The following is a 13,583-nucleotide window of genomic DNA, read 5'->3' as shown; positions in this document are numbered from 1 at the left end:
GCTCAACACTTATCAGTAAACAAGACTGTTTAGAAATTAGTCTTCATGTATGTGTGGGCCCAATACAACCATTTCTGCTTGTGAACACTGTTTAAGGGTGGCCGAATAGTAGGTTTATGCACCACAGCAAGCCTTTGAAGGAGCCTACACCTTGAGGTTCGAGGGACTCCAGAGGCACCAGCAGCTTCAAATATCTGTTTGCTGCTTTGTAATGGCTTTTTAGCAGCTGCTCTCTTAATCCGATGAACTTGCCTGGCAGAAATCTTCCTCATTATGCCTTTATCAGCACAAACACATTTGTGCTCAGATACAGCCACAAATCTCTTAACAGTACGATAATCACGCTTAAGTTTTGGGGAAATTTCTAATGTTTTCATCCCTTCACCAAGGCATTGCACTATTTGATGCTTTTCAGCAGCAGAGAGATCCTTTTTCTTTCCCATGTTACTTGAAAACTGTGACCTGCTTAATAATGTGGAACATCATTTTTAAGTAGTTTTCCTTTAATTAGAATCACCTGGAAAACCAATTATCACATGTGTTTAAGATTGATTTAAGTGATCCATTGAGCCCTGAGACACAATACCATACACTAGTTCATTTGAAAAACAAAACAATTAAATCTTTATGACACTTAAATCCAATTTGCATAATAATTTGGAACACAGTGTACTGCGTGGGCTGCGCAATGTACTGCGTGGGCTGCGCAATGTACTGCGTGGGCTGCGCAATGTACTGCGTGGGCTGCGCAATATACTACGTGGGCTGTGCTATACACTACGCATACATATTCTAGAATACCCGATCGGGCCACCATCTAGTAAATATATAATGGCTCACACAACAAGAGGCTAGGGGTGCTGTACTGTACTATAGAGAGGAGGTGTAATATAGAGAGGAGGAGGAGGCGCTATACTATACTGTAGAGAGGAGGAGGAGGCACTATACTGTTTTGTAGAGAGGAGGAAGTGCTATACCGTACTGTGGAGAGGAGGCACTATACTGTACTGTATAGAGGAGGAGGAAGCGCTATACTGTACTGTAGAGAGGAGGCGGAGGCACTATACTGTACTGTAGAGAGGAGGAGGCACTATACTGTACTGTAGAGAGGAGGAGGCACTGTACTGTACTATAGAGAGGAGGAGGAGGCACTATACTGTACTGTATAGAGGAGGAGGAGGCGCTGTACTGTAGAGCGGAGAAGGCTCTGTACTGTAGAGAGGGGGAGGAGGCGCTATACTGTACTGTAGAGAGGAGGCACTGTACTATAGAGAGGAGGAGGTACTGTACTGTAGAGAGGAGGAGGCGCTATACTGTACTGTAGAGAGGAGGAGGCACTATACTGTACTGTAGAGAGGAGGTGGAGGCGCTATACTGTACTGTATAGAGGAAGTGGAGGCGCTATACTGTACTGTATAGAGGTGGAGGAGGCGCTATACTGTACTGTAGAGAGGAGGAGGCACTATACTGTACTGTATAGAGGAGGAGGAGGCACTATACTGTACTGTAGAGAGGAGGAGGAGGCGCTATACTGTACTGTAGAGAGGAGACGGAGGCGCTATACTGTACTGTATAGAGGAGGAGGAGGCGCTATACTGTACTGTAGAGAGGAGGAGGCACTATACTGTACTGTATAGAGGAGGAGGAGGCACTATACTGTACTGTAGAGAGGAGGCGGAGGCGCTATACTGTACTGTATAGAGGAGGAGGAGGCGCTATACTGTACTGTAGAGAGGAGGAGGCGCTATACTGTACTGTAGAGAGGAGGCGGAGGCGCTATACTCTACTGTAGAGGAGGAGAAGGCGATCTACTGTAGAGAGGGAGAAGGTGATATACTATACTGTAGAGAGGAGGCGCGCTATACTGTACTGTAGAGAGGAGGAGGAGGCACTATACTGTACTGTAGAGAGGAGGTGGAGGCGCTATACTGTACTGTATAGAGGAGGTGGAGGCTCTATACTGTATAGAGGAGGAGGAGGCGCTATACTGTACTGTAGAGAGGAGGCGGAGGCACTATACTGTACTGTAGAGAGGGAGAAGGTGATATAATGTACTATAGAGAGGAGGAGGTGGCGCTATACTGTACTGTAGAGAGGAGGCGGAGGGGCTATACTGTACTGTAGAGAGGGAGAAGGTGATATAATGTACTATAGAGAGGAGGCGCTATACTGTACTGTAGAGAGGAGGCGGAGGCGCTATACTGTACTGTAGAGAGGGAGAAGGTGATATAATGTACTACAGAGAGGAGGAGGAGGCGCTATACTGTACTGTAGAGAGGTGGAGGAGGCGCTATACTGTACTGTAGAGAGGTAGAAGGTGATATACTGTACTGTAGAGAGGGAGAAGGTGATATACTGTACTGTAGAGAGGAGGAGGCGGCGCTATACTGTACTGTAGAGAGGAGGAGGCGACACTACTGTAGAGAGGGAGGAGGAGGAGGTTCTATACTGTACTGTAGAGAGGAAGAGGAGGCGCTATACTGTACTGTAGAGAGGGAGAAGGTGATATAATGTACTATAGAGAGGAGTAGGAGGCGCTATACTATAGAGGGGAGGAGGCGCTATACTGTACTGTAGAGAGGGCGGTGATATACTGTACTGTAGAGAGGAGGAGGAGGCGCTATACTGTACTGTAGATTGGGAGAAGGTGATATACTGTACTGTAGAGAGGAGGAGGCGCTATACTGTACTGTAGAGGAGGAGGCGACACTACTGTAGAGAGGGAGGAGGTTCTGTACTGTAGAGAGGAAGAAGAGGCGCTATACTGTACTGTAGAGAGGAAGAGGAGGCGCTATACTGTACTGTAGAGAGGAAGAGGAGGCGCTATACTGTACTGTAGAGGAGTAGGCACTGTACTGTAGAGAGGAGGCGGCATTGTACTGTAGAGAGGGAGGGGGCGCTATACTGCACTGTAGAGGAGACGCTATACTATACTGTAGAGAGGAGGAGGTACTGTACTGTAGAGAGGAGGAGGAGGCACTATACTATACTGTAGAGGAGGAGGAGGCACTGTACTGTAGAGGAGGAGGCACTACTGTAGAGAGGGAGGAGGCGCTATACTGTACTGTAGAGGAGTCGCTATACTATACTGTAGAGAGGAGGAGGTACTGTACTGTAGAGAGGAGGAGGAGGCGCTATACTATACTGTAGAGAGGAGGAGGAGGCACTGTACTGTAGAGGAGGAGGCACTACTGTAGAGAGGGAGGAGGCGCTATACTGTACTGTAGAGGAGGCGCTATACTATACTGTAGAGAGGAGGAGGAGGAGGTACTGTACTGTAGAGAGGAGGAGGAGGTGCTATACTGTACTGTAGAGAGGAGGAGGCACTATACTGTACTGTAGAGGAGGAGGCACTATGCTGTACTGTAGAGAGGAGGAGGCACTATACTGTACTGTAGAGGAGGAGGCGCTATGCTGTACTGTAGAGAGGAGGAGGAGACGCTATACTGTACTGTAGAGAGGAGGCGGAGGCGCTATACTGTACTGTAGAGAGGGAGATGGTGATATAATGTACTATAGAGAGGAGGAGGAGGCGCTATACTGTACTGTAGAGAGGTGGAGGAGGCGCAATACTGTACTGTGGAGAGGAGGAGGAGGCGCTATACTGTACTGTAGAGAGGGAGAAGGTGATATACTGTACTGTAGAGAGGAGGAGGCGGCGCTATACTGTACTGTAGAGAGGAGGAGGCGACACTGTACTGTAGAGAGGGAGGAGGTTCTATACTGTACTGTAGAGAGGGAGAAGGTGATATAATGTACTATAGAGAGGAGGCGCTATACTATAGAGGGGAGGAGGCGCTATAGTGTACTGTAGAGAGGTGGAGGAGGCGCTATACTGTACTGTAGAGAGGTGGAGGAGGCGCTATACTGTACTGTAGAGAGGAGGAGGAGGCGCTATACTGTACTGTAGAGAGGGCGGTGATATACTGTACTGTAGAAAGGAGGAGGAGGCGCTATGCTGTACTGTAGAGAGGAGGAGGCAACACTACTGTAGAGAGGGAGGAGGTTCTATACTGTACTGTAGAGAGGAAGAGGAGGCGCTATACTGTACTGTAGAGAGGAAGAGGAGGCGCTATACTGTACTGTAGAGAGGAGGAGGTACTGTACTGTAGAGAGGAGGAGGCACTGTACTGTAGAGAGGGAGGGGGCGCTATACTGTACTGTAGAGGAAGAGAAGGCGCTATGCTATACTGTAGAGAGGAGGAGGTACTGTACTGTAGAGAGGAGGAGGAGGTGCTATACTGTACTGTAGAGGAAGAGGAGGCGTTATACTATACTGTAGAGAGGAGGAGGTACTGTACTGTAGAGAGGAGGAGGAGGTGCTATACTGTGCTGTAGAGGAGGAGGCGCTATACTGTACTGTAGAGAGGAGGAGGAGGCGCTATACTGTACTGTAGAGAGGAGGAGGAGGCACTATACTGTACTGTAGAGAGGAGGAGGCACTGTACTGTACTGTAGAGCGGAGGAGGAGGCACTATACTGTACTGTAGAGCGGAGGAGGAGGCACTATACTGTACTGTAGAGAGGAGGCGGAGGCACTATACTGTACTGTAGAGAGGAGGCGGAGGCACTATACTGTACTGTAGAGAGGAGGAGGAGGCACTATACTGTACTGTAGAGAGGAGGCAGAGGCACTATACTGTACTGTAGAGAGGAGGAGGAGGCACTATACTGTACTGTAGAGCGGAGGAGGAGGCACTATACTGTACTGTAGAGAGGAGGAGGAGGCACTGTACTGTAGAGCGGAGGAGGAGGCACTATACTGTACTGTAGAGCGGAGGAGGAGGCACTATACTGTACTGTAGAGCGGAGGAGGAGGCACTATACTGTACTGTAGAGAGGAGGAGGAGGCACTGTACTGTAGAGTGGAGGAGGAGGCACTATACTTTACTGTAGAGTGGAGGAGGAGGCACTATACTTTACTGTAGAGCGGAGGAGGAGGCACTATACTGTACTGTAGAGCGGAGGAGCAGGCGCTATACTGTACTGGAGGGAATATTAGGATTATGTTCCCACAGGTCCACACTCTGGGTTGCTGTGATTTGCACCTGAATATTTCCATTGTTCTTTGTGAGATAATGAGCCATCTTTTCTCTTGCGCTTGCAGAGCTGCATCATGTGAACAGCGCCCCCCTGTCTCCCTGTTGTCAGTCAGACAGCTGCAGCGCTCCCAGCGTGAAGAGTGTAGACGGGAACCCAGCAGGAAAAGGTGAGTAACCGGCCGCAGCAGAGTCTGAGCTGCATCACATAGATACACAGCGGTAGAGCAGGGTTCTGGGAGACCCTCATTGTCCAAATCTCTGATTGAAGTTCATAAAAGGGGGCATTAAAGGGAACATGCCGTGTCTGACCTGCAGGCGGGAATTTACACAGCGGGAGGAGCTGATAGGTTGATGGACATTATTGTTAAAAAAGTTTGTTAAACTTGTATTTTATTCCTTCAAATGCCTGATGTTTGTCCACGAGTCCAGTAGGGGGGGCTACTCAGTGATCGACATGTTGGGACCCTGAGTCCTGGAATATGTGGATGCTGCAACGGCCAACAACTCTCATAGGATAGAACTGATGAGCATTTCCCTCCTCTGCAGGTTATGCAAAAGTAATGAAGACGTTCAGCTCTCCAAAGATCCTCCACTACAGCACATCCCTGAAAGTGCTGGACCTCCTACCTTATGGCAGCCCCCTGCCGCCACCACCGGCTCCTCCTCCACCAGAGGGAGAACCCAGCGGCCGCCTGGAGAAACCGTAAGAGACCTCTTATAAGGGGCTTACAGTCCCATGTGCTGACAGCAGGCAGAGATCATAAATGTGGAAGGTCTTATATATATGCGTGCGGTTTCACTGAGCGCTTTGTGCGGTTATACGGAGCACTGTGTGCGGTTACACTGAGCGCTTTGTGCGGTTATACGGAGCGCTCTGTGCGGTTATACGGAGCGCTTTGTGCAGTTATACGGAGCGCTCTGTGCGGTTATACGGAGCGCTGCGTGCGGTTATACGGAGAGCTGCGTGCGGTTATACGGAGCGCTTTGTGCGGTTATACGGAGCGCTTTGTGCGGTTATACGGAGCGCTTTGTGCGGTTATACGGAGCGCTTTGTGCGGTTATACGGAGCGCTCTGTACGGTTATACGGAGCGCTGCGTGCGGTTATACGGAGAGCTGCGTGCGGTTATACGGAGCGCTTTGTGCGGTTATACGGAGCGCTTTGTGCGGTTATACGGAGCGCTTTGTGCGGTTATACGGAGCGCTTTGTGCGGTTATACGGAGCGCTTTGTGCGGTTATATGGAGCGCTCTGTACAGTTATACGGAGCGCTGCGTGCGGTTATACGGAGCGCTCTGCGGTTATACGGAGCACTGCGTGCGGTTATACAGAGCAATGCGTGCGGTTATACGGAGCACCGTGTGCGGTTATACGGAGAGCTGCGTGCGGGTATATGGAGCGCTGTGTGCGGTTAGACGGAGCTCTGCGTGCGGTTATAAGGAGCGCTTTGTGCGATTATGCGGAGCGCTGCGTGCGGCTATACGGAGCACTGTGTGCGGTTATACGGAGCACTGCGTGCGGTTATACGGAGCGCTGTGTGCGGTTATACGGAGCGCTTCGTGCGGCTATACGGAGCGCTGTGTGCGGTTATACGGAGCTCTGCGTGCGGTTATACGGAGCACTGCGTGCGGTTATACGGAGCGCTGCGTGCGGTTATACGGAGCGCTTCGTGCGGTTATACGGAGCTCTTTGTGACTATTCTATACACGAGACTGCAGCGATAATTATCGGTGATGATGATGATGGTTGTCCTGCTGCGGTATACAACCCTGGTGCTGTAATGGCTCCTTCTCCCATTCCCATGGAGGTCACCAGCGATGTCTACACTGCGCATTATATATAGTACAGGTGTAAATGTTCTTTGCTTCCCATAATTCCTCTGACGGGCTTTCATTCTGGAAATGGCTTTTATTGCACTTATTCATGTGCGCACAATGGCTGCAGAGCTTTTCACCACATACACATCTATCTTACCTTATCCATGTGTAATATATCACTTATAATGGGCAGTGTCAGGTGACAGCCTGCCGGGGTCATTGTATGAAAGATGGTACAATGGCCAGATATTAATATGCGATTATAGCTGAGCTCCGATAATGCAATGCTGGACTCAAAAATGGAAGAATCATGAGTGCAGCTCTGGAGTATAATACAGGATGTAACACAGGATCAGTATAGTGTATGCACACAGTGAGTGCACCAGCAGAATAGTGAGTGCACCAGCAGAATAGTGAGTGCAGCTCTGGAGTATAATACAGGATGTAACTCAGGATCAGTAATGTAATGTATGTACACAGTGACTGCACCAGCAGAATAGTGAGTGCAGCTCTGGAGTATAATACAGGATGTAACTCAGGATCAGTAATGTAATGCATGTACACAGTGACTGCACCAGCAGAATAGTGAGTGCAGCTCTGGGGTATAATACAGGAGGTAACTCAGGATCAGTAATGTATGTACACAGTGACTGCACCATCAGAATAGTGAGTGCAGCTCTGGAGTATAATACAGGACGTAACTCAGGATCAGTAATGTATGTACACAATGACTGCACCAGCAGAATAGTGAGTGTAGCTCTAAAGTATAATACAGGATGTAACTCAGGATCAGTAATGTATTGTATGTACACAATGACTGCACCAGCAGAATAGTGAGTGCAGCTCTGAAGTATAATACAGGATGTAACTCAGGATCAGTAATGTAATGTAGGTACACAGTGACTGCACCAGCAGAATAGAGAGTGCAGCTCTGGAGTATAATACAGGATGTAACTCAGGATCAGTAATGTAATGTAGGTACACAGTGACTGCACCAGCATAATAGAGAGTGCAGCTCTGGAGTATAATACAGGATGTAACTCAGGAACAGTAATGTAATGTATGTACACAGTGACTGCACCAGCAGAATAGTGAGTGCAGCTGTGGAGTATAATACAGGATGTAACTCAGGATCAGTAATGCATGTACACAGTGACTGCACCAGCAGAATAGTGAGTGCAGCTCTGGAGTATAATACAGGATGTAACTCAGGGTCAGGAATGTAATGTATGTACACAGTGACTGCACCAGCAGAATAGTGAGTGCAGCTGTGGAGTATAATACAGGATGTAACTCAGGATCAGTAATGCATGTACACAGTGACTGCACCAGCAGAATAGTGAGTGCAGCTCTGGAGTATAATACAGGATATAACTCAGGATCAGTAATGTAATGTATGTACACAGTGACTGCACCAGCAGAATAGTGAGTGCAGCTCTGGAGTATAATAAAGGATGTAACTCAGGATCAGTAATGTAATGTATGTACACAGTGACTGCACCAGCAGAATAGTGAGTGCAGCTCTGGGGTATAGTACAGGATGTAACTCGGGGTCAGTACCGTATAAGTAATGTACTGTATCCTTCATAATGTTCCATTTGCTTCATTTTTTCTTGTTTTTTAGAGTCCCCATCTTGGCTACTGAAGCACATCTGGATAATAGTCACAAACAGAATCAATTTTGTAAGAAGTCGTCTCCTCCGGAGTCGCTGCTCTTCAGACACACGTCATCAGTCTCGCTGTCCGTACATGATGATACTGTGCTGACTCCGGATGACGTGGCTCATTACCTGGAGTTTAATGAACATGGAGACCGCACCAGGTGAGTCGATAACAGTGAGTTTTCTATGAAGTCATATAAATGTATTATGCTTGCTCTGGGGTTACCATGGTAGCCGTAAGACTTCCTGCTTTCTGTCATGTGACCGCTACTCATTAGAAGAGTAGAAGTCATAGGACAGAGTCTGTGCACTGAGACGTTCAGTCTGTGGATGCCAATATTGAGACTTGTGTAGATTTGGAACTGTTGGGACACTACTACTCCTAGCATGGCCTTCCGTTTTAATTAGGATTTTGTCCCATAGAAGTTGGCAATATTTTGCAGCGCCATAAATCAAGGCTGATAGATTATGGATCAGGAGAAACATCTTCCCAGAGATGGCAAGAGTTAATTTATCATGTCGTACGTGATGGCGGAGATGATTGCTCCTCACAATTAGCAGCACTGGCTCGGCACTTTTTCTCCATCCTCCCCTTTAGGTGACTTTCTGTAGTCAGTCAATGGCCTGACTAACGTCTGGCTGCAGAATTTACTGGAAAAGTATTGATCACAGAAGGTTTTATGGAAGGATTGCAGAGTGGGCACATTGAGAAGCGGCTCATCCTGGCGTCGCTCGCCAAGTTACGGCATAATTCACCAAGTTAGGAAATGCTGCAAATTCCCCGAGTCCTGTGCACTGCAAGATGTGTGCACCATACGGGGAGTATCGGTAATGGAACCATATTTTCTCCTACGCCTCATTGGGGGACACAGACCGTGGGTGTATGCTGCTGCCACTAGGAGGACACTAAGTGATACAAAGAAAGTTCGCTCCTCCCCTGCAGTATACACCCTCCTGCTGGCCCTCAGCTAACCAGTTCTTGCTTAGTGTCTGTAGGAGGCACTTGGGTCTGTTTTCAGACCCCAACTTTCTTATTTTAATTTTAATTTTTATTTTTCTGTAAATTTTTATTTTTTTATTCAACGGAGTGAAGGGGGCGACGGATCCTTTTTTATGGGACCCGCTCTCCCCCGAACCAGCAACAGGCGAGCACGGCGAGTATACCTCCCCGTCCCTCTCCTGCGACGCGGGAGCACGCCAAATTTTACTCGGGCAACAGGTTTCCATCTTTGGTCCCGATTTCCCTTCCCCCTGCAAGACGGCGAGCACATAGAGCCTGCTCTAATGTTCCTCTCCGGTGGCCCGACATACAAGGCCCACATCACATGGCGTTGCATACTTGCGGCAGAGCCCAAAGGGATTGCAGATGAGGATGGAGCGCGCAGGGACAGGGGGACCTGCATTACCGGACTGTGAGTACATCAGGAGTTCCCCTCCTGCGCTCCGGATCGCTTTGCGGCCGCGCCACCTCACACCGCCGGGCAGGCCGGAAATTTAGTCCCCGGCTTTTCAGCCGGAGTAGGCCGCAGTGGCCTCTATGGGGTAGGCGCCGGCGGTACTTTCGGCAGAGCCCCTGGGGACAGGCGCCGGCGGTCGGGAACTGCGGCGGTTAGCGTCGCTCCGTTGCGGCCGCCGCGCATCCCCAGGCAGGCTGGAAATTTAGTACCCGGCTTTTCAGCTGGAGTAGGCCGCAGTGGGCAGATCCCTCCCACGGCCGTAACTCCGCCCCCTATATCGGCGCTTCTCGTCTGGGACGAGAGGCGCCCTGCAGATCTCGGGGGCCATGCTTCCTCACGCTGCCTGCCTGGAAGATGCGGTCTTGGGGGTGCCACTGGCCGGTACGCCAGCGGCAATCATTCGGCGCGCGGCCGCCGACGCGCTCCACCGGCAGGCTCCATAAATTTAGTCCCCGGCTTTTGCAGCCGGACTAGGCCGCAGTGAAATACCTTTCAGGAGCGGAGGTGCTTTCATGGTCCCGATGGGCTGAACTTCGTGGAAGAAGCCCCCCTCCATGGTCCGGGCAGCCTCCACCACTGTGAAAGCGGACAAGGAGGCGGACGGTTCCTCTCCACCTCCCTAACAAAGGGATGATGGATTGAGGTTTATCTCTCTACCCCTGCACCGTCCACGCTGCAATACCCGACATCCGCAGCGGCTCCATGCCGGGACGCGCACCGTTGGTAAGTGGATCCTGCCAGCAATGGGCTTCTGCAGCGGGATATTGACAGGCAGTCTCAGACTTCCCTGTGACCACCTTCCTGAGGTAACGCTCCAGCCGGCTAACAAATTTAGCTCCCGGCTTCGGCCGATGTGTAGTCCGCACCTCCAGAAGCGCACTGTGTCGCCTCAAGGCGGCTTAGCCTTTTTTCCTGACGCTTAGCGCCTGACGCGGAAGCGCTCAATTTTCTCGAGCAACGGGTGACCACCCCTAACTCTTACGCTGACGCCGGCTGCAGAAATTTACGCCCCGGCTGGGGCCTATCATGGAAGTTTCGAGGCTCCGCCCACGTCGTGCCTGTAGCTCCGTCCCCTAAATTGGCGCTTCTCGCTCGCTGCGAGATTTTACCTAAACCCGCATGACCAGTATTCCCGGTCTTAAAGTCACACGACCAGTATTCTCTGGTCTTAAAGGCACGTGACCAGTATTCCCTGGTCTTAAAGGCACGTGACCAGTATTTCCTGGTCTTAAAGGCTCGTGACCAGTATTCCCTGGTCTTAAGGGTACGTGACCAGTATCCCCTGGTCTTAAAGGCACGTGACCAGTATTCCCTGGTCTTAAAGGCACGTGACCAGTATTCCCTGGTCTTAAAAGCGCATGACCAGTATTCCCTGGTCTTAAGGGCGCGTGACCAGAATTCCCGGGTTTTAAAGGCACACGTCCAGTTTTCCCTGGTCTTAAAGGCACGCGACCAGTATTCCCTGGTCTTAATGGCGCACTACCAGTATTCCCTGGTCTTAAAGGCACACGACCAGCATTCTCTGGTCTTAAAGCCACACGACCAGTAATCCCTGGTCTTAAAGGCACACGACCAGTATTCCCTGGTCTTAAAGGCACACGACCAGTATTCCCTGGTCTTAAAGGCACACGACCAGTATTCCCTGGTGTTAAAGGCACACGACCAGTATTCCCTGGTCTTAAAGGCACACGACCAGTTTTCCCTGGTCTTGAAGGCACATGACCAGTTTTCCCTGGTCTTAAAGGCACACGACCAGTTTTCCCTGGTCTTAAAGGCACACGACCAGTTTTCCCTGGTCTTAACGGCACACGACCAGTATTCCCTGGTCTTGAGGGCACCATGACCAATCCGAAACTGGTCATAATTGAGGAGCCCTCTGCTGCCGAGCCCAGTTTATCCCAGTGTAACTAGTTCCCTCAGCCTAAACTCCCTCGTAGAGCTTTTGCCATCCAGTCCGGATATGCGATTCACTGGACAGAAGCCTCTACGCGGGACGCTATGCCTGGTCTGATTTTTAAGGGCGACAGGCACTTTAAAGGGCGCCGGTCTCCCCACACCATCAACAGACGGGCACTCGAAGGTCCAGGCCTAACGCCAGACAGCCTGTCCTGTCCACCCGGAGACCTGCACTCTGTGGATGTACAGAGGCATCCTTTTTTTCGGGCGTCTGAGCACCCCCCTCTGCATCACCACTATTTAACAGAAGATGCAAGTAGGCGAATTTCCCTCTCCACTTCCTTGTTAAGAGGATGGTGGATCGAGGCTCCTAATTTTTAACTCTGCGATGACCTGCTGGAAGCAGCGGCGCATTCTGCCACTCGGCAGATTAACCGGGTACAATCTCCTGTGGGTTACCTACCAGTATCCCTGCCCGATATGTCCTTAATTAAAAATGCCACGATCTGTCAAATAGCACATCTGGTTTGTTCCGTTTGGCAACTACGGGTCCAGCCCTTTAACCTCCCTATCCGCCGCATGGATGCTAGAGCAACGGTCTCCTGCTTAGAGCCCTTAACTACTTTGATTCACACCAGTATCACTTTCCTGAAGACAGTTCAGCTGGTCAATCATATTCTTGAGCGGGAGACTAACGAACAATCGTACGTTTCCGCAGCCCCGACCAACAGTGAAAGGGTTGTCCAGGACAGTCTAGATCTAAGGGATCTTGGTTACTAAAAGGTGGAACGATAAGTAGGACCGATTCCGGACCTCAACCTTCTAACAATCTTTTCACAAGGTTCTTCTTCTTCTTCGAATGGAGTCTCATCCGCTCAGCCATTACTTCAACAAAAAAGGTGCAGTTTCGGGCATCCATCGACATTCGGGATGCCTAACCTCTTCAAAAATTCCTTTGCTTTTCCATTCGTGAATAGCATTTAAGTCACGACCTTGTTCTTCGGCCTTGCTACCGCATCCAGGGTGTTCGCAAGGGTCATGGTGGCTGTCATCTTGCACCTAGAGGCGTGGTCGTCCTATCCTGTTTGACCGACTGTTTACCCACCCTTGCAGGACTACGCTAAGTCGTCTATATCTCTTGCGATACCCTCTCACCTGGGCTGGTGGCTAGACTTAGACAACTCCTCATTTCCAGCCCAGCAGATATCCTTTTTGAGGATGATCCAGTATTCCTCCAGAAGGGTGGTAAATCTCCCTCCGGACAAGGTCATGGTTTTTCAACGGGAGCTCGCGCTCTTGCTCACTCATCCCCTCATTTCATTCGATTTGCTGGGAGGGTTCCAAAAAACAAACAAACAAAAAAAAAAACGGAGACAACAATGGAAACAGTTTCCTTTGCTCCGTTAGTTTTCAGCAAGTCAAGCAGCCTTTCAGACGATAGTCTCTGAGTTCCTTCTTCATCCGGAGTTTTTTCTCCCGGTTCCATGGTTACTAGTAACTTCCAATGCCAATCCTCTTCTCCCGATCATTGCTCTGGAGATCTCAAGGGTAGTCCTATAGTAGGTCCACTCCTTATGGCGGGTCAACCCATCCGAATTCAATTGGACAACGCCACGGCTGTGTCATACGTCAATCATCTAGCGAGTACCCACGTTCAAGCACCATGGCCAAAGTACCTCACATGGGCCGAGATCTATCACTCGGTGATATTGG

General features: G+C 49.9%; 1 protein-coding gene across 3 annotated transcripts in view; it reads left to right on the top strand.

Moving 5' to 3' along the window:
- ROBO4 (roundabout guidance receptor 4) overlaps window positions 1-13,583 on the top strand; it is a 131,266-nt gene that overhangs the window by 101,001 nt on the left and 16,682 nt on the right. For all 3 annotated transcript variants that reach the window (XM_077249561.1, XM_077249560.1, XM_077249562.1), the window contains 3 exons: window positions 5,108-5,209; window positions 5,589-5,745; window positions 8,481-8,678. In XM_077249561.1, the coding sequence (XP_077105676.1) occupies window positions 5,108-5,209; window positions 5,589-5,745; window positions 8,481-8,678 (457 nt within the window). The remainder of the gene's footprint in view (window positions 1-5,107; window positions 5,210-5,588; window positions 5,746-8,480; window positions 8,679-13,583) is intronic.

Source organism: Ranitomeya variabilis, chromosome 4 (genome assembly GCF_051348905.1).
Source record: "Ranitomeya variabilis isolate aRanVar5 chromosome 4, aRanVar5.hap1, whole genome shotgun sequence".
Lineage (NCBI taxonomy): Eukaryota > Metazoa > Chordata > Amphibia > Anura > Dendrobatidae > Ranitomeya > Ranitomeya variabilis.
The sequence above is the reverse complement of the archived record's forward strand: the minus strand, read 5'-3'. Positions and strand labels throughout refer to the sequence as shown.